Source organism: Theropithecus gelada, chromosome 16 (genome assembly GCF_003255815.1).
Source record: "Theropithecus gelada isolate Dixy chromosome 16, Tgel_1.0, whole genome shotgun sequence".
NCBI lineage: Eukaryota > Metazoa > Chordata > Mammalia > Primates > Cercopithecidae > Theropithecus > Theropithecus gelada.
In genome coordinates, this window is record NC_037684.1 from 75173941 (window position 1) to 75194907 (window position 20967).

Genomic DNA, 20967 nt, shown 5'->3' on the forward strand with positions numbered 1-20967 from the left:
TTCTGGCTGGCTGCGAGCTGCCTGGCATGGGATTCCCAGCTTTGGCCTCCTAGGTTAAGTTACATGGTACCTCTGATCCTCCGCTTCCTCATCTCTAAAATGGGATGGTTCCCACCTTACAGGGTTATTTCAAGGACCAAATGAGGGAACAGTAAAGGTAACACGTGTTGCTTGTCATCTGAGGCACTCTCAGCTGTGAGGGAGGGATGGCCCTGTGGCCTCAAGGTGGGTAAGGAGACTGGGGCTCCAGAGAAGGCTGATCACAGTTCCTGTGCTCCTTCTGGCACTGACTGACAATTTGTACCTAGATCAATGTCTTCATCTTTCTAAACCGCTTAACTCTAAAACATGGGATATTAAGGTCCACTTAAGGAGAAGTAATTAGTTGTAAGAGCTGGATAACATTCCATATGTTATGGAAGGATCTCTCATAGTGCCTGGAATATAGTCGCATTCAGTCAGTGTTCCAGTTATGGACCTTTCTTTACAGCTGTGATTTGTCCAGGTAAAGCCCAATTGCTTGGACCCAGCCCTGTGGGATGGCTGCGGAAGTTAACCAGTGGTTGGATTAGTTTGAGCAAATGAGAATAACTGAGGTAGTCAGAAATGTTCCCTGTTGCTGGTGACATCGTTTTGAGGAGGCACTCCCCAGTTAGCAGACTGTGGCACTGGGGGCTGGTGGCATGGAAAGGGCCAGGTAATCCTATGGGTTACTTTACAGAGTGCTGGGAAGTTCAGAGAGCTCCTCCCAGTTAGTACCTCTGAATTCCAAGAGGCTACACACCTGTCCTATGGGAGGATAAGAGGCCATCCTCTTCCTCGTGTGTACAGCAGCCTTCTGAATAGTAATCATGTAATCACGTAATCATGGTCATCAGTTATTGGGCACCTCCCCTATACAGGATGCTTTGCTAGGTGCATTATTTTATGTATGTATGTATGTATGTATGTATGTATGTTTTTGAGACAGAGTTTTGTTCTGTTTCCTGAGCTGGAGTGCAATGGCACGATCTCGGCTCACTGCAACCTCTGCCTCCCAGGTTCAAGCGATTCTCCTGCCTCAACCTCCCAAGTAGCTGGGATTACAGGCATGTGCCACCAAGTCTGGGTAGTTTTTGTATTTGTAGTAGAGGCAGGGCTTCACGATGTTGACCAGGCTGGTCTTGAACTCCTGACCTCAGGTGATCTGCCCACCTCGGCCTCAGAAAGTGCTGGGATTACAGGCATGAGCCACTACGGCTGGCTTATGCTTTGAATGTATTCTTGCTAATCTTTCCAACTGTCTTGCAAAGGAGAGCTCATCATCTCTGCTTTACAGATGAGGATGCTGAGGCTCAGAAAGATCTGTCCTGGGCCATTCAGGGAGAAAGTAGTAGAGCTGAGATTCGAGCCCTCACTGACCATCTGGCCGTAACCAGTATGCTGGCTTTTCTGAGCAGCTAAAGCCTGTGTCACTCGTTTTCCCAGATAAGGGAGGAGCAGGCAGGGTCTGAATCGAACATGGACATTAAAGTCACCTGGCAGCTGAGGTTCATAAACCATTTGTCAAGAGTGGAAAATCCTTTGTCATTGCCAATTTTGGTTGCAGAAGCAGGGTTGAGTGGGGGATGTGTGTGTGCATTTGCTTTCTCACGTATAAGGGCCAGTAACTCACGAAGCAATTCAAGCTGTCATAGCAGCCTCCTCTTGTGACAGAGCCCATGTCCCATTGGCTAATGCCTCATACCCAGAGGCCCAGAGAGAGGAGTTAAAATGCTAATTTTCAGGGACCGCTCAGTCATTTTGATCCCATTAAAACACTAGCATCCTTCTCATGCAAAACTGGTGCCTCAATTACCAACTAATTGCCTGATTATTGTGCAGGGACAGGAGACTTCAGTCAGTAAGGGGCTGCTGTCATCCCTGGAGAATGGAGTGTGGGAATGCGTGTGCCATGCAGGTTTGGCTCTGGAGGAGACGTGTCAGAAAGCTGATCTAGGAGCAAGACAGAGCGGGTGGTGGAAACTCAGCTGCGCTCCTCAGTTCCCAGTGTCTTCTCCAGCTCCCACTGGGGTGACCCCTCTCCTTCCCTCCCCACATCAGGTGCTGGAGACATGTGTGAAGAACTGTGGCCACCGCTTCCACATCCTTGTGGCCAACCGAGATTTCATCGACAGTGTTCTGGTCAAAATTATCTCTCCCAAGAACAACCCTCCCACCATTGTACAGGACAAAGTGCTTGCTCTGATCCAGGTAGGTTGGACCCCTTGCCCAATTTGTTGGGACAGAGTAAGATGAAGTCTCTTATTTATGAGTCCTCATGCTCTCCCACCATTTGGAGGAAAAAAAATGGGGGCTTCTACATTTAAATATTTGGTGCAAAATACTTAAAAAAAAATAATCATCCCACTGGAATGAAATTCTAATTGATGGCTCTCCAGCCAGTTGACAGAGCCTTCCTGAAGCTTTCTGGGTGCCGTCCCTCTGCTGCCCACAAAGTCAGGTAGGGTGGCCTCAACAGGCCTCTGAGAAAACGTGGAGTAGGAGGAAACATGTTGGAGCTACATGCGGGTTTGGTGAGGTCACAGGGCAGGGGCCAACTCTGGGTCAGGCAGAGCAAGGTGTGGGACTGGGGATGGTTTTAAGGGATGTTTCACTGAGGAGATGACATTTCTGTTGGACCCTGAAGAATGATGGGGAGTTTGGTGGAAAAGTCAGTGTGAGAGACATCACAGGCAGGGAGAATAGCATGTGCAAAGGCCCAGATGCATCAAAGAGAGCAGTTGGCATATTTGGGTTGTATTTGTTATCACTTGCTCTGTTACGAAATTACCTCAAAACGTAGCTTCAAACAGAAAATGTTCATTATCTCTTAGTTTCTGTGGGCCAGGAATTCAGGAGCAGCTGGCTGGGCAATTCTGGCTTGGAGTCTCTCTTGAGGTTGCATTGTCTGAAGGCTTGACTATAGCTGGAGGTTCCACTTCCACCATGGTGCACCCACACGGCTGTTGGCAGGAAGCCTCAGTTCCTTGATGACTATTGTCAAGAGACCTGAGTTTATCACCACGTGGACATCAAGATTTGGTCTTGATGACCTAGCCTTGGAAGTCACTTACCATCTTTTCTGTTATGTTCTATTTGTTAGAAGGGAGTCACCAGGCCTAGCCTAAGAGTAGGGGAAATAAACTCCATCTCTTGAAGAAAGGAGGATCAAGGAATTTGTGGATACGTTGTAAAGACCACTATGTGGGGAAGGCGGTGTAATGAAGAATGTTGGGGGCAGGGCTTGGGGCGGGGGAGCAGGCAGGAGATGGGGCCAGAAGGATGCCCAGAGGCCGGTGGCCATCATGCTGAGGAGCCGTGCTTGGTCCTGTAGGCAGTGGGAAGCCATCGAAGGGCTCTGTGCTGGGGTGTATGCAGACCTGGGTTTTAGACAGAGCACGTGGTGACAGGGCAGAAGGCACGTAAGTCAACAGGCAAGACAAGGGCCTGTGGGAGCCAAGAGGAGAGACCAACCCAGGACTGGGCATGGAGCTCCAGCAAGGCCACAGGGAGGCAGCCAGGCAGAGGCAGCGGAGAATTCAGGAAGTGGAGTGCCGGGGCAGTCCGGGCTCTCAGATGGGTCAGGTGTGCAGCTGGAGAGGAGCCTCTGTCCATTCCCTGTGCTCACTTCCCTCTGCCTGAAACGTCCTTCCCCAGCTTTCAGAGCAGTGACTCCTCCTCATTCACATGTGTCTGGGAGGCCTCCCACTGGTTTTAAGCACACACCCTCTCTGTCTCACATCATCCCTTTTTGTGGTCTTCAAGACTGGCTTTGCTAACATTTCTTTTGTCTGCCTCACTCTTCTTTCCCTAAGAACCCAGGGACATCATGTCCCCAGGGTCTAGAGCAGTGTAATGTGTAGAGCGGGTGTTCAGTATTTCTTTATAATGAATGAGTGAATGTAGTTAATTCTGAGGAGCTCTGGGAGGCCTTCCCATGTTTCCCCTAGGGTTGTCCCTCGCCCCCATTCTGCCCACCCAGCATCTTTCTTTCTCTCTCTCTCTCTCTGACACACACACACACGCACGCACGCGTGTGCACGTGCACACATGCATGTACTTTACCTTCCCCATATACCCCACCCTACCACAGCCCTTCGTTCTGGGGCTGCACTCCCCTACCTCAACACCTCCAGGAATTCATGTTAGGAAAACAAATTGTGGCTTCTCACAAAGCACGTCCTGTCCTTTCTGACCCCGAAGCCTGTCTGGGCCTTGGGGTGGCCAGCCCACCCCATGGCAAGCACAGCTATCACAAGGGGTGTGGACTACACTGCCCCTGCTGACTGTGTAGGGACCATGGCTGAGGGCAGACACAGCCTTCTTCACTGACTGTGGCCCACGCCTCTACCCCAAGGATGCCTGTCCTCGCACACCCTGCCCTCACCTCCAAGCTTTCCATTCAGGATCACCCCTCCACACATTCCAGCTCCTCCCAGCTTTCACCCACCCCTGCTGCTAACCTCAGACAGGTGTAGTAATTTATGTGGGCATTTACCACCTTATCTGTAAAATGGAACTTGGGGTTCTTGCCTGTCTGCTCTCAACCCTGAGCCCATGAGATCAGCCCATGGTGTGACGTGACCAACACCATGTTCTGAGGCCTCCCCCTGCTGGCCTGGCAGTAGCAGTGTGTGCTGGCCACGGGGACCTGAGCAGAATGGGGCCTTGAGATGCCTTGCAAGCTTCTGCCTGACTGGACACAGTTTCCTGATCCAGCTGTGAAAAGCATGGGCTTCAGATAAGGGTGCTACTCCTAGATGGGGGTTATGACCCAGCTGGAGAGTGTTCTTCCTCTCCGGATTTGCAGTGTTCCTGAAGAGCTCTCGCCTTTGGTAACGGCTGCCCAGCAGAGGACAGCAGGCAGCATTCAGCTGTAGGTGGCTTGGCGTCTGTAACAGGGGGAACGAATAGAATAAACAGAATCCCTAGCTGTTTCTTTTTCTTTTTTTTAACTTTTAATTGAATTATATATACAGGAAATCACACATAAAAGTGTGTACAACTTGATAAATTTTCACAAACTGAACATGTAACCAGCCCCTGCATCTGGAAACAGAATATGAACATACCCAAAACCTCCCACCTTCCGGATGACCACTTGCCTGAGCTCTCACAGCATAGACGAGTCTTCTCTGTTCCTGAACTTCGTCCAGAGTGCTCTGTTGCCTCTGCTGTGTTTGTGAGTGTCACATGCATTATTGCCTGTGATTCTAGGTCTTTTATTCCCGTTGCTGTACCAAGTCCTATTGTGTGAACACGCTGCAGTTTCTTTACTCCTCCCACTGTTAATGGGGACTTGGTGTTTGCAGTGTAGGGCTACTGTGAAAAACGCTGCTATGAGCATCTAGCACTTGACTTTTGTTGAGCATATATATTCCTTTTTAATGGGAATATATTAAGTTGAATATGTGAAAGTGCCATCTTTGTTGGTCAAAAATGGCCAAATATTAGCAATTTCACATGTATCCACCTCATACTGAGGTATGAGGTTGCTGGGTGGTGGGGAATGGCCTCCATGAGGCTCTTGGGTGTCCTCGGTCACCAGCACCCAAGAGTGTTAGTTGCTTCACATCCTCACCCATATACCCTGTTTTCAATCTTCTTCATTAGAGCGTGGAGTAGTATTGCATTGGGTCAACCTTTTTTTAGCCCCTTTGAGAAAGAAAGTACTTTTGTTTGCACGTTGAATATACTTCAGAAAATCTTAAGGCTCCCCCAGAGACTCTGACAATTCCCCCAGGAGAGAAAGTGCTGCTCCCACCATGAGACAAAAATGGGGTTGGAGGTGACAGGTCACTGGCTGCCTTGCCAGCCTGTGAATAGGTAGCAGCTCTCATATCAATGCGGCTAGGCTTAGAGGAGGTTCAGCTAAGCGTGGGGTGCCAGAGTAGTAACAGACTCCTCTGCACCATCGTGGTGTCAGGATGCTTCTTGGTGCTCTTCAGAGAAGTGGGGCAGGGTCAGTCCTCCCTCAGGGAGCCAGCAGTTTAACTGGAAAAACGAAGGTTTGCAGATGACAGAGGGCAAGGGCCCAGTCAGGAAGGACTTAAACTGGCTTTTGACTGTTTGTGGGTTGGGGGTGGAGTGGGATACAGCCTTAACCTTTCCATTCTGGAAAAGTAGATTGAATGTGTTAGCACTTGAAAAGCTTTCAAGGTAAAGGGGCCACACAGACGTGCCTACCTAACACCTTCTGCCTATGAGGCATGGTTGGGGGTCCTGGCAGAGGTAGAACCCATGGCTCTGATTACCAGCTGCTGGCCAAAGCCCACTGCCCCTTTGGTTGCCCTGGGGATGGTGGAAGCAGAGCCGCAGCCAGATTGAGGGGAAGGGGGAGGTTGGGCTCCACACTAGCTTTTCCAAAGTCTCCCTGTGCCTATAGGGAAATGGGTGATAGAGCTCATCCGTGCACATCTGCCTGCCCCCAGCCCACCTTCTGATTCCCTTTCAGAGTGCCATTCGCAGGCATGGTCAGCCTACCCAGTGGCACGTTTACCATCAGTAGCACCCTGGCCAACTGCAAAGAGAATCCAGCTGATGCCTACCCCTCCTTCCCCCACTGCACTCCTTCCCTTCCCGTATGGGGGCTTTCTGTCTTCTGGCTGCCCTCCAGCCATCCGTAGCCACCCCGTCCCCCTCAACCCACCAAAAGCCAGACCCAGCAGCGTGGTTCTGGGACCTTTTACCAACAGGTGCGAGGGCTCAGTCGGCTTACCCTCACCACAGGGTCTGCCTTTCTGGATGGAGCCGGTCTTCCTGGGAGGATGGGAGGAGAGACACATTGAGAGTGGTGCAGCCTGGTTAGTAGCTTGCTGACACTCACTCCTACCCCGGGGGTACCAAAGACTTCACTTCTGGCAGCTTTCAGCTTCACCCCGACGTTTTCACCTCATGCCTTGGCTGGTGTTTTGGCTTGTGTTCCTTTTTGTTTGCTCACATTAAGCCCCGTTTGTTGAGAAGACAAAAAGGATGCCCCCACTCTATGCCTTCCCTAAGCCTTTCCCTTGAAATTGTTTTCAGGAGCAGAAATGGAGTCATCCTGGCAGAGTCACCTCAGTGTGGTCATGCCTCCCCGGCCCCCCTCCCCATGCCCCAGCAATAGTCTAAAAATACTTTCTTTCCACTGAAGAAAGTGAGCTGACTGAGGTGGGGATGGGAGTGGGGACAGGAGAAGCTGGAGGTGTGTGTTCTTTGAAGACATCAGAGCCTGGTAGCTGGGCTCTGGCCAGATTCTGTGTGGACAGCAGCTCCCTGGGGACCCTGTCACTGGGAATAGGAAGTCTGGTCTTGGGGCATAAGCAGGAGCTGACAGAAGCTCTCTTCTATCCAAAGGCATCCCAGAGCCTATAGTTTAAATCAGCCATGGTTTATTGGTCTGAAATTTGATGATTCAAAGCTTTGTCAAAACTTTAAGGGATACAGAAATGAATAGGATATGGTTTATGTTTGTGTCTGGTTTTAGTCTGGGGTTTTGTATACAGTCCAAAGGAATGAAGGAGATCTGAATTGATCTCTTTCCTTTTTTCTCCTCATTAGACCTTCCTCTGGGTCTTCCAAGCCCCTAATCTTGTAGCCACAGGCAGGAAAAGAAGGCTTCCAGTGAGCTGGCCACTTGGCCATTAACCAGCTAGCTCCTGTGACAGGCCCTCAGAGTGTGCCCACACCACTGCATCACTTTGCTTTCTGAAAAGGCAGCTTTAGGGGAGGGTAGCCTGCCCCACCCTCTCTGCTGCTCCCAGGCTTCAGGTTAAGGACTCCAAGAGTGGCCAGACCTCCTGAGGCTTGCCACATCTCCCCTAGGGAGTATCCTCAGCTGGGTCAGCCTTCCAGCACCCCTCCTTTGTCACTGTCGCTTCAGTCTGTTGACAGCCTAAGTGGCCATCTTTCCTCTGTTCTCTGAAGTAGTAAAATAAGGATGCTTAGTAACTGTGAGAACTGAATTCAGTTTAACCTGACAAATGTTGACTGACTGCCTTCTCTGGACAAGGGTGAGAGAGACTCGGTGTCTGCCTTCAACAGGTATCTGGGCCTGGTGCAGTTGGCTCATGTCTGTAACCCCAGTAGTTTGGGAGGCCGAGGCGGGTGAATCTCTTGAGTCCAGGAGTTCAAGACCAGCCTAGGCCACATGATGAAACCCCATTTCTACAAAAACTACAAAAATTAGCCAGGCATGGTGGCACATGCTTGTAGTTCCAGCTACTCTGGAGGCTAAAGTGGGAAGATTGCTTGAGCCTGGAGGCAGAGGTTGCAGTGAGCCAAGATGGCGCCACCATTGTACTCCAACCTGGGGGACAGAGCAAGACCCTGTCTTGCTCTGACCCATGCCCAATTATTGAGGCATGTCCCAAGAAGATGCTAGGGACACACAGCATCTCTGGATGTCTCCCATCTCTACGTTTTCACATATGAATGGGAGATACCCAGCGATGAAAGACACCCAGAGCTGCATTTCTTCAGAGATGCCCCCGCACCCTGTTTTTTCCTCCGTTGGCATCAGAATCCTATTCAATAATCTGCTCTGTTAGCAGCCATCTCATCCAGTCTGCACGGAGGTCCCAGATAGGGGTTGGAATTGTGGCAGGTGGGAAGCGGGTACATTAGCCAAGACTACTTGGTCGCAAACAACAGATGTCAACTCCAGCTTGCCTAGGCAAAGAGAAGAGTTTGTCATGACAGGGCAGGGTCTCCCAGAAGTCCAGGTCACCCAGCCCTGGGAAGGGACAAAAAAGATCAGGAAGGCCTTCCAAATCCTCTCTTGTACGTCTGCACCTCTGAGCGCTCTAGCTGCTCCTTCTGGAGAACATAGGCAGTCTCTGCTTCCAGTCCTGTGCTGGCACATGGCCCTGGAGTTACAGAGGACAATTCTGCCTACCCAGTGAGAACAACCCAGCTCCTAGTGCTGCTGAGTTCCTGGAAGGAGGAGCATCTGACTGGCCCAACTTCGGTATGCATTTCCCTCCCACTGCAGCCTGTCTCTGTGAACATCGGAGCAGAGTGCCTTAGAAAGTGGACCCCAAGAAGTATCCTTCAGCTGGAGAGAAGAGCCATAGTTCTTTCATCTTTATTCCTGTTATCTCAGATTTGGCTTGGGTAGAGAGCTGGATGAATTGAAAGGAGTCCCTGGAGCTGTCGGTGTTCCATGTAGAGGCATGAAGTGGTGCCAGGAAAAACTGCCATGTGTTTTTTCCCCAGCCTCCCACAGTGGGCTGTGAAACTGGTTTTTAGACCCGAAAGTCAACACCCTAAACTAAAATGCTAGGGCATTTTGAGGTTGGAGTCACAGGACTTAGCTGGATTTTGAACCAGGTGACGGCAGCCGTGGCAGCTGGTGGGGGCGGGGCCAGAGGCACTCCCTGTGGGCAACCTACTTTCCAGCTGGACCTTCCAGGCAGAACAGTGCTCTGTGAGGCACCTTCTTTGGCCCTTCTCAGAATCCAGAAGGAGTGTTGACCAAGAGGGGCTGTCCTGATCCAGTAGCTTTAAATCCCTGAGCATGCAAATTCAATAAGTGCATCAGGGAAAACCAGGCTGACAGTACTGTTCCTGGTAAGTGAGATGCATCAGTCATAACTAAGGAGGCTTTTTGGAAACTGACCTTTTAACTTCAAATGGGTCTGTTGGTTAGAGATAGAGTTTCTGTAGCTGCCTCAGGATTGGTTGTACCACATTGCTGGAGTGAGGGAAGCAGTTAAATGCTGTGACAATGACAGACTTGGCAATGGAGTCATGGGCACAAGAGGCTCTGCCTCCTCCTCTGGGTATGTATGGTGAATGGGACAGCATGGGAAGGGCCATTTCTGGGGAGCCCTTTGGATATTCTTTTTTTGATACAGTCTGAGACTTCCAAAAATCATAATTTTTNCCTCCCAGGTTCATGCCATTCTCCTGCCTCAGTCTCCTGAGTAGCTGGGACTACAGGCGCCCACCACCACGCCCAGCTAATTTTTTTGTATTTTTAGTAGAGATGGAGTTTCACTGTGTTAGCCAGGATGGTCTTGATCTCCTGACCTCGTGATTCATCTGCCTTGGCCTCTCAAAGTGCTGGGATTACAGGCATGAGCCCCTGTGCCCGGCCCAGAATTTTTTTTTAATTTTTAAATTTCATGAGTCAACAGAAATGATAATCTACTTGAATTTTTGCTGTTTCCTCTCTGTGGTATGTTTTCACTGAAGGGAATCTAGTGATCATGTTTTCATTGGATTTTTCGATTTGGGCACATGTGTGCTGATATTTTTGGCAGCGGACATCATGGAAGAAGCTTGGGTCTGGGAAAAGGACCCCTGGGGGTGAACTCCCCAGTCTGGCCTGGGTCTGGCTCCCAATGGGCTCTTCTTCCCTTGAACCACAGTCATCTCACCTACCAGCAGCAGCGCTATACAGAGCTAGGCTAGACAAGCTCGGCATTAGTTGTCTCTGATCTGAGGAAACCTGTAGTTAGCCTTTATTTCATGTCACACATCAATTTCTCCTTTCCTTTCTGCTCAATTTGTTGCCGGTTCCCAGCTCCACCAGTAGAAGCTCTCAGGGCAGAGGTGCTGCTGCACAGAGGGCAGGCACCCTACTGAGCTGACAAGGCTACACCTTCCACTCCCTGCAGCTAAACAGCCCCAGCAATTGATTTCCTTGCCATTAGGGAAATGCCTGCTTTTTAGGATGCACCACAACGCATAGGTGTTATTTCTCTGTCTCTTCTCCAAGGAAATACATGCTAAATTAAGTTTTGTGTTTTTTGTTCACACTCAGCAGCACCACTGAAAGCCAGGGTTTCACCAGCTGTGTCGTGGCAGCAGTTGCGGAAGGAAGGAACAGAATGGGTTTAGCCGGTGCAGTTTGCATGTGCATGTAGGACAGCATTGGTGTCAGGGAGAGGACCTAGGCCACTTGGGATTTTCAGGTACCACAGCAGCTCTTGACAAATGCTTCCTAACAGGGCTTCTGTTCTCCCAGGCATGGGCTGATGCCTTTCGAAGCAGTCCTGATCTCACCGGCGTTGTGCACATATATGAGGAGCTGAAGAGGAAAGGGGTTGAATTTCCCATGGCAGACTTGGACGCTCTGTCTCCCATACACACACCACAGCGGGTAAGTTTCCAGCTGGCACTTTCTAGAAAGACCTACTGCAGAACGGGTGAGCCAAGCTGCTGCAGCCACCCTTCTGCTGCTGCCTTTGAATTATTCAGCTTGTCATCATGCTTTCTTAAAGCTTGGGGGCATTCCTTTTTAATAACAAGGGGCATGCAGGAGTGAGACAGCTGGTTGACTGGTGATTAAGTGGCAGCAGTGTCTGTGGAAGAGTATAATAGAGGGATCAGTTCAGAGTTTTCATGGAAATGGCTACTCGGGCGGAGCCATCCTGTGAGGGTCATTAGCACTTGCTTTTCAGAGGCCCCTAGAATCTGGTGTGGGAATCCTGTTGTCCCTCAGAGCACCATAGCACCTCAGAGCATACAGCGGTCTTGATGTCACTCTTGGGGCAAAAATTAGCTTTCTGGTTTTTCAAGTATACGAAGTCAAATGGATCTAAAATTTATTTTGAGCTGTGAGCATTCAGCATCAATCCAGATCTGATTCTGGATTCAATCCTTGATTCCATCAGCCTTGGGATCAAAGCTCTGGGAAGGTCCCTTTAGGGGCATCCCACCAAAGCTTTTGCAGTGCCAACAGTAACTCGAGCACCATGGAGGGGGCAGCGTGGCACTTCAGGGTTAAAAGCATGTAGGTCATGCCACTCATGGTTTTGCAAGGAAGCTAGTCCCTCTACTGGCTGGGAATCAGCTCCACTCCTAGCCTGGGGGAGAGCCAGGAAAGCACCAGGGTCTGGGAGAGGCACCTCATCCCAGTACATGTCACTTTGCCTGCCCCCGTTGCCCATCTCTGAGAAGGACAGCACACCTGTGCACGTCTCTCATAGGAACACGACTTAATGTGCAAGTGGTCATCTGAGATGCCCAAAGGGTAAGCATGAGGGATGGCCTTTTCTTTTTTTTTTTTTTTTTTTTTTGAGTCAGAGTCTCGCTCTCTCGCCCAGGCTGGAGTGCAGTGGCGCGATCTTGGCTCACTGCACACTCCACCTCCCAGGTTCACACCATTCTCCTACCTCAGCCTCCCGAGTAGCTGGGACTACAGGTGCCCGCCACCACGCCCGGCTAATTTTTTGTATTTTTAGTAGAGACGGGGTTTCATCGTGTTAGCCGGGATGGTCTCGATCTCCTGACCTCATGATCTGCCCGCCTTGGCTTCCCAAAGTGCAGGGATTACAGGCATGAGCCACCGCGCCCGGCCCAAGGGATTGCCCTTTCTAGAGCTTGCTCTCATCATGATCCCTCCAGACCGTGCACTATGCTTTGTGAAATCAACATAATCTGTTTCACTCTTCTAATAATGACAGAGAGCAGTGTTGTTGTTCCTATAATTACAAAAAACATTTGGTAAATTACATAATTACTATTTATATTAGTCTACTTGTAAAGGCCAAAAAAGTAATTCTTTTTTTTTTTTTTTTTTTTTGAGACGGAGTCTTGCTCTGTCACCCAGGCTGGAGTGCAGTGGCCGGATCTCGGCTCACTGCAAGCTCCGCCTCCCGGGTTCACGCCATTCTCCTGCCTCAGCCTCCCGAGTAGCTGGGACTACAGGCACCCGCCACCTCGCCTGGCTAGTTTTTTGTATTTTTTTAGTAGAGACGGGGTTTCACCGTGTTAGCCAGGATGGTCTCGATCTCCTGACCTCATGATCCGCCCGTCTCGGCCTCCCAAAGTGCTGGGATTACAGGCTTGAGCCACCGCGCCCGGCCCAAAAAAGTAATTCTTATGGTACAAAGTAAAGATTTGTGATTGGCAAAACTTAATAACCGCCCTCCCTCCACTTGGATCCTGAGGTGGTCTTAATAATAGGAACCATGACCAGAGGGCTCACAGAGCACTCTCGGTGCTGCCTTTTGGAGTTGCTTTCATTGTCTGCCACACACTCCTTGAGAGGTAAGTAGAGGGAGGAGCCATTGGCAGCCCCACTTCCCAGATGGAGAGCCTGGGCTCAGTGGGGTTCTGTGAGCCTCACCCGGGCAGCAGTGGAGCAGGGCCTTAAGCCTTCCGTGGGCAGCTTTGGGGAAATGCTGCATGGGGTGGGGTAGGTACCAGGCCCAGCTATGCAGGCAGCCCAGGTAAACAGAGGACTTTGTTGTTGCCATGCCAGAGTGTCCCTGAAGTGGATCCAGCCGCGACCATGCCCAGGTCCCAATCACAGCAGAGGACAAGTGCTGGTTCCTATTCCTCGCCGCCTCCTGCTCCCTACTCCGCACCGCAGGCCCCGGCTCTGAGTGTGACTGGCCCCATCACAGCCAATTCAGAACAGGTACTTGCATACTTCGGGGCCATAGGCAAGCCAGCTGACTCTCCTTATTCATCTTTCTGGGAGACACTTACAAAGGCCTCCCAAGCCAGGCATTATGCTGGGTGTCGGGGACATAGAGATGGAAGAGCCCAATCCCCAGGGGAGACAAATGCTGAGGCAGTCATGGTGGAGTGTGGTCAGGCTGTGCTAGGGAGCGGAACCAAGGACTTAGAGTTGTGAGCCCAGGGTTGAGTGGTGCCTGGGAGGCACTGGGGACCTGACACACAGAGGGTCCTGACACAGGAGTGGGGCTTTGTCATGTGAGACCGCATGCCTAGCAATGACATTGCAAGGCAGAGGTGCAGAGGCGCAGAGCTCTCTCGGAGCAGCAGGTGGCTTGACTGGAGAGCAGGCACATATGTAGGGCCCAGATCTGGGAGGAAACCATGGCAAAATGTGAGGCCAAAAGCATAGAAGTGCAGCTGAGTTGTGACGGGCTTGTCTGTCATGCAGAGGCTTAGATCTATCCTATAAAAAAAGTCAGCCATCAGAAGCCTGTGACCTGATCAGTGAGGCCCTCCTGAAGCACAAGAAGCCTGCTTTTATCCCAAACACTCCCCACCTTCCCGGGTTACTTCCTGATAAACTAATGCAGTTTTAACCCCACGCTGGATTTTTTAGATGAATTGGGGAGTACTCTTTAGAAGAATCCAGAGAATTTCAATTACAATTTGAGAATTGGTCGGACATGGAAAAAAAAAAACTCTCCAATGTTTATATTTACCAAATTCTTTTTTTTTTTTTTTTGTTGAGACGGAGTCTCGCTCTGTGGCCCAGGCTGGAGTGCTGTGGCTGGATCTCAGCTCACTGCAAGCTCCGCCTCCCAGGTTCACGCCATTCTCCTGCCTCAGCCTCCGAGTAGCTGGGACTACAGGCACCCGCCACCTCGCCCGGCTAGTTTTTTGTATTTTTTTAGTAAAGACGGGGTTTCACTGTGTTCGCCAGGATGGTCTCGATCTCCTGACCTCGTGATCCGCCCGTCTCGGCCTCCCAAAGTGCTGGGATTACAGGCTTGAGCCACCGCGCCTGGCCTATATTTACCAAATTCTTATTTACTATTTGCGACAATGTCATGACTGTGGAACCTCACTGAAGCAGAGGGGTCAAGCAGTGTGTGTGTAGGGAGGGCAGTGTTATGTCGTGTTCCTCACACTTCCCTGCTAGCTCTGAGCAGGGAGTAAGAGAGGAGGAGGAGTGAACTTGAAGCCCCCAGGGCCTGGGTGTGAGCCCCCTGCTGTGCTGCTCACTGTAGGCTTCAGTCAGGACATTTAACCCCAGTCTCCCATCAGTAGAACAGGTGATCTGTTACCCCACCAGGCAGGTGTGGGCTTGACAGATGGAAAAGGTCCTCATGGTGGCTCCTACCCAAGTGCTGTGGGGAAGGTCTCTGGCTCTTGGCCCTGCTTCTATGGGCAGAACTGTGCCCTTCCTGCTCTGAGGGAAGGCAGAAAATGTTTGAAGTTGGACAGTTACTGAGCCCCTTCACTGACTCACAGTGTGGGAGGTGCTCGGGAAGGCCCTCCTAGTAGCCATAAGATGCTGGGTCTGGAGGGTCTGGGCATAGGTAGCACAGGAGCCCTGAGGCCTGTTGCCCCTGGGGGAGCTGAATGCAGGCAGAGATAGGCAGGTCAGTACCCAGCCTGGCCAAGAGGACCCAGGGCTTCAGAGTCCACCAGGTGGCTACCCGTAGCCTTCCTGGGCCTTCCTAGCCAGAAACCTCTTCTCTCTACCAAGACTTTGAAGAAAACCCCTGGATCATCCGCCAGACAGAACCAGAGGCTGACAAGAGCCTCTCGGGACCCAGACCATCTCCCTGGTAGACCATTGATTGAGGTCTCCTGTCCCTGTCTCTATGCTGAGGGTATAAAGCACAACCCAGCTGAGTTCCTGCCCTAAGAAGCTAAGGGTCTGCTGAGCGAACCCACCCACACAGGAGAGGCTGCTACAGCTGCAATAGTGAAAGATGGCACAGCGAGTGGGAACCCGAGGAAGCGGGAGTGGTTGCTTCTACCTCAGAATGGGGTGGGGAGAGTCAGAAAAGGCTTCACTGAGCAGAGGAGTTGTCACTTAAGCTGGGTCACAGTGCAGGAAGAATGACATTACAGTTCCTCTCTCTGGACCTTTGAGCAGGAACAAGGGCCGTACGTGTGTAGTAGAGAGCATAGCTGCATGCCAGGCGCCACGTGGGAACCTCACAGCAGCCTGGTGAGGTGTGATGTTAGTGCCACCTTTCTGTAAGTGGGGAAACGAAGGCTCAGAGTGGCTCAGGTCCGGCTCTGGATGCTGCTGCTGAGTCTTCCAGGGCTCCCTTCAGTGTCGTGTGCAGTTCTTTACCTCTGTCCAGCATTGTTTGGTCTCTTGTCATTGAGTGATGGGACCAATAAGCACTTCTATGCAGATTCTTCTGTGATACTTCACTGTGGGCGAGGAAGGTCCCTGTGGTTTCCGCAGATGCTTCGAGGGGGTTGAGGGAGTGAAGGGGCAGATCTAAGGCACAGGACTGAGGGCAAGGGGAGAAAGTGTTGATGTCTCTGTTGCTGGAGAGGAGCCTCGGGCCTTGGCCCAGTCCAGGCTTTGGGATCGCTGATGGACAGCTTGGATATTTTTCAAGGGGCTATGTTACCATGTAGGGAGCTGGGTGGGGAAGGTGTCTCCCCTGTGGTCTTCCCCTGTTCTTCTCTCATTCTTGCCACAGCAGAAAAGTGCTGTTGACACTGCCCAGCCTCTCAGAGGATCCTAGTGTTTAGATATAAAACTCCTAGGAACAGAGTCTATAAGTCAGAGCTTCGTAGAATAGGATCTCAGCTCTGAAGGGATCTCAGAGCTCCTGCCCTCCTGCACTTGGATTTTAAAGAGCAGGAACGGAAGCCCTGAGAGCTTCAGCTTCTACTCAAGTTCCCATGGTGGGAGAGCCGAGACAGAGAGCCAGCTTGGTGCATTCCTGACACTGAGCCCTTCACTACGTGGTACTGCTTTCGTGTCACATTAAGAGAGGCACAACAGACTGTTGGTAGCAGGGCCCATTCAGCTCTCTCAGAGCTGACAGGCAGGCCAGAGGGAGATGAGAAGGTGGCCTCTGCCGTGTGCACTCAGAAAGGCGACCCAGATCTCCCAGTGAGAGGGATTGTCACTAGCCTAGGAGCAAGCTGATTCTGATATTGCAAGTGCAGGCTGACTGACCTTTCCTTCCTGCTTTCCTTCCTCGTGGCCCCCACCAGATTGCCAGGCTGCGGAGTGAACTGGACGTCGTCCGAGGAAACACAAAAGTCATGTCTGAGATGTTAACAGAAATGGTCCCTGGACAGGAGGATTCATCTGATCTGGAGTTGCTACAGGTGAGTCGTCTTGCAGAAGCACTTGGCCTGTGGTGGCAGCTCTACCACCATACACTGTTGGAGGATCCCACCCGGGGACACAGTGGCGAGGTGGGACGGGTCCAGTGGCTCTGTTGTTGATAGTCCATGTCAGCACACACGCAGCCTCACGTTGCCTATGGACAGGCAGAAGCCTGTACCATTGTCTCTCTTTTTTATATTCCTTAATAATATTTTTTCCCGATTATAAAATGCCAGTTGCAGAATACATGCTGCCAGAAAGAAAGAGAAAGCACAGAGAAGAAAATAACAACTTTCTTTGACCCAAGCATCCATAAATAACCACCGTAGGTGCTTTGATGTATTTTCTTTCTGACTTTTTTGTAGGTTTATTTTCAGTGTAGTTGAGCTTGTACTCTATCTGTATTTTGGTCCCTCAACATCATGTTTTGCAGGAGGGCCTGTTCAACCTTGACTGTGCACAGGAGCCCTTCTAGTGGCACCTCACCCCCAAGGTATCCTGAGACTGAGATCAAGTGTGATGCTCCCGTTCTTTTCCCTAACAGTGAGGATTCCCAGGCATATTGTGGTTGGCCATTGCACACTGGCCTCCCCATCTCTGGACAGCCCATGGATCTGGGGGCATGGCAGAAAGGGGTCCAGGAGTGGGTGGCCTGCAGCCTACCCCTGAGACCAGGGTCAAGGCCCCTACCTCAGGCCTGTTTCCCAGGGCAGCCAGGTCCAGAGCCAGTACCCAGATCTCCACCACAGCCAGCCTCAGATGACCCTGGCATTTGCAGAAAATGTCAGTGGTACTGCCCTTAGAAGCAGTGACCTTCTGGAGGGTGGAAAAAGGATGCTGTGAACTGCAAGGGCCCATACACTTTTCGACGGGAGGCAAGATGCTTGAGGGAACAGGTCAGGAGCCAGACTGACTTGGCAACCTGGCATGAGTGTCTTATGATACACCTGCTGCTGCTGTTGATACTGCTGTTGGTGTCCAGCCCTCCACTGTCAGTCTTGGTCCCCAAGTGCTACACCTTCTACCCTGCTGCTGGCACATGCGTGCCGCCTGTGAAGTCCCTGTCCTGGTCCCAGGTTGCTGCTTATTGTGCCCCCTTCCTACTCTAAAGCCATCGGCTCTTATGGGGCTGAGGGTGGTTGGAGACCTGTTCCAGGCCTAACACAAAGCACAGTCCTAGGGGCACAGAGGTGCATGAACTGTGGTCCCTGCTCCGGAGGAGCTTGCAGCTGGGAAACAACTTGTCTCCGTGTAACTACACCAGCCTGCTCTTGAAGCTGAGACAAGTACCCTTGGCCCAGCCCCAGGGAGAAGTCCTGAGTGGCCTCTCCCTAGTTCCCAGACCTCACTCCTGACACACCTGCATCAGACCAGGCTTGCCTCAGCTCAGCAGATGCAGCTGAATATGTGCCACACTCCAGGGGACCTGGCTTCCCTTGAATGCATTGTCATTGGCCTCCATTCCCAGCCTGCAGGAAGGTTCGGCCAGGCGTTACCCAGATGCACAGGATTCTGAGGTCAGTCCAGAAACTGAGAAGGCCTCTTGAGGCAGCTTTGTGCTGTGTCAGCGTCGGAATTCCTGCTGACAGGGGGGTTTGCTCTGGATAGAGCCGTGCTCCTGGCAGCAGGGGGTGTGTTGAACAAAGCCAAGATGCTTCCAGACAGCCAGAGCAGACCCAGACAGCAGGAATACTTTGTGTGTTGGGGGAAGAGGGGGGTTTTGGTTTTTTTTTTTTTTTGGTTTTTGGTTTTTCTTTTTTTTTTTTTTAAACAAGCCCATCAGCCAAGACAAACAGAACCTAATCTCCTGGCGTCAGCTCACGGTTTTCAAAAATAGGTTGCTTCCCATGACGTTTTCCTTCCCTCTGTTTTGTTCCAACTCCAAGCCTCCCAGCCCTCACTGCTATCTTATAAATCAAATAGAAAAAGAATGACTCTGGGTGCCAGTGGGAGGCTGTCCTTCCAGCACAGGAGATTCAGGAGCTGGGCAGCACTGTGGACAGCCGTGAACAGACACAGCCCTCCAGGCTGGTTGGCTGCACGTCTCCGCCATCCCTGACATCTTCCCTCCCCTTCTTCCCCTGGCAGTCAGAAGCCAGCAGGCAGGGTCTCCCAGGGGTCAGAGCCACACTGAACCGCCAGCCTTCCATGTGGAGAAATACCACGGTCTGCTTGGAAAGTGCTGGAATCAGAATGTGTCCCCAGGACCCTCCATCAAGCTGGAGGGCAGCCAGAGTGCTCAGGGCAGAGAAGTGCAGAGCTGAGAGTGCTGGCTAGGCCATGGAAACAAACAACCCAGATGTTCCCACCAACAGAAGCTGCTTCCAGTTCAAGTATAAATTGCTGGGGTAGGAGGTGGGGGGAATAGGAAGAGAGGTAATTGGTGGTGTCAGCCCCAGGATGATCATAACTGTGGGCAGGTTATGTCCCGGTTGCCTCCTGCACATCGCAAAGCACTTTTGGGTGTAGCTTCCTGCAGTAAAGCAAGAGCAGCAGGGAAACTTGACAGTGTGAGCTATTTGCCTGCAGACTCATGGGTATGTGGCTGGTATTTGAGGAGAGGCTGAGGCCACTCTAGCACCCTGTGCTGTCAGCGTAGCTGGAGCCTCTGAGGAAAAGGAAGGCAGGGTGCCCAGGGTGAACACAGCAACTCTTCCTCTTGAGCTATGTGTCAAATCCTCCACTCTCTGAATTGGGAGAGACCTGCCAGGAAGTTGGTTCAGCTCTACACCTGTGTTCACATTTCTTCCACAGCATCTTGTCTACTGGGTCTTTCTGCACATCCCCAGTGACAGGCTATTCACAGCAGCCCACTTGCTTTCAAATGGACATCTTGGTTAGACTTTGGGCAGCAGCACAGCAGACATACAAATTACACAGGCCTATGAATTAATGCCTTCCCATCCATCCCCTCCCACTGATGAGCTGGGTGATGCCAGGTAAGTCACCAGCCATCTCCAGGCCCTCTTCTCCTCTCTAGACTGGAGTGATCACTCACACCTTGGCAGTGCCTGGAGCAGGGCTGGGCTTAGGTAAGGCCTCACAAATCCTAGCTTTCATGACTGTTGTTAGAAAGCCTTTCACACATTGATCTAAAGTGTGTCTCCCTATAGCCTTGATCCTGATCTGTCTTCTTAGACACTAGAACAAGACTAATTCCTCTTTCACATGGGTAGATCCTTAAATATTTGAAGATTGTCATAAGCCACACCCACTGCCCAGTCTCCACATGGAACAAATGTGGCAGTTGGCAGCCCACCATGGGGATGGATAGGCAGTTCTTCATAAGAGGCAGACATTATAAAATGGAGAGTTTCCATCAGCTGAAAACCCTGCTGCGTCACTTCTCGTCTGGTGGTTAAGCCTATCTTTGTCATCCTGTGCAAGGACCTTTAGGTCTGGGCCCAAAATTCAAGACACTGCATCTGTCCCTGCTAAAGTGCATGCCCTTACCTGCAGAAAGCCTGAGTTCGGTGTTCTGGGATCTTTAAAGATTGCGATTCTGTCATCCAGTGCCCTCTGTCTCTCCCAATTTAGCATTTTGAGCTTAGTCTTCAATGAATAACTTTTAATTAATACAATGATGCCAAAAATATATGTTCTTCTGTGGCCATTCATCAGCATCAGATAATAACAGAGGCCTCCTCCTCGTTTCTCCAAGTAGCAGATGGTGTATCTCCTCTTGCTTCTTGCATCTCATTTCAATAAAGACAGAATGGCCAAGGCCATTTTCTCTAGAGAAATCTGGTTTATTCTACATGTTTAACTTCTTTATTCTCCTTTCTCATCAACAAAGACTTTCTTCTCCCTCCCATCTTTGCAGCAACAGAAAACAGATCTTCAGGACCTTATTCCCTGTTCTTCAAACTTGTGGAGGGCTCAGAGGAAATCCATAAAGATGATTAAAAGACTGTTGCGTGATGTAGGGATGAGAATGTCCCTTGAAGAAAAGATAAAGGCATTGGGATTAATTAGATAGAAAAGAGAGGATATTTACCAAGGTGTTCTAATAGATGGAGGGCTTTTGTACAAGTGACCAGCTGTTCTTCCCTCTGTTGAGGACCAGAAATAGGAGAAGGCCAAAGCTGAAGTCATCAACGTTTAGGAAATTCCTGTCCTGGCTGTTGCATAGTGGAAAGGGTGACCTGAGCAAGCAGTAGGCTCTCAGTTGTCTTAGGCCCAAAGAGAATCACCCTTTTTTTTTTTTTTTTTTTTTTTTT

The 20967-nt window shown here is 50.8% G+C and overlaps 1 protein-coding gene across 9 annotated transcripts in view; it reads left to right on the forward strand.

The window, feature by feature from the left end:
* TOM1L2 (target of myb1 like 2 membrane trafficking protein) overlaps window positions 1-20967 on the forward strand; it is a 132144-nt gene that overhangs the window by 78811 nt on the left and 32366 nt on the right. For 3 of the 9 annotated variants that reach the window (XM_025361685.1, XM_025361686.1, XM_025361687.1), the window contains exons 4-7: window positions 2083-2232; window positions 10973-11107; window positions 13214-13372; window positions 16630-16746. In XM_025361685.1, the coding sequence (XP_025217470.1) occupies window positions 2083-2232; window positions 10973-11107; window positions 13214-13372; window positions 16630-16746 (561 nt within the window). The remainder of the gene's footprint in view (window positions 1-2082; window positions 2233-10972; window positions 11108-13213; window positions 13373-16629; window positions 16747-20967) is intronic. The other 6 variants (XM_025361689.1, XM_025361691.1, XM_025361688.1 and 3 more) reach the window with 5 other exon arrangements.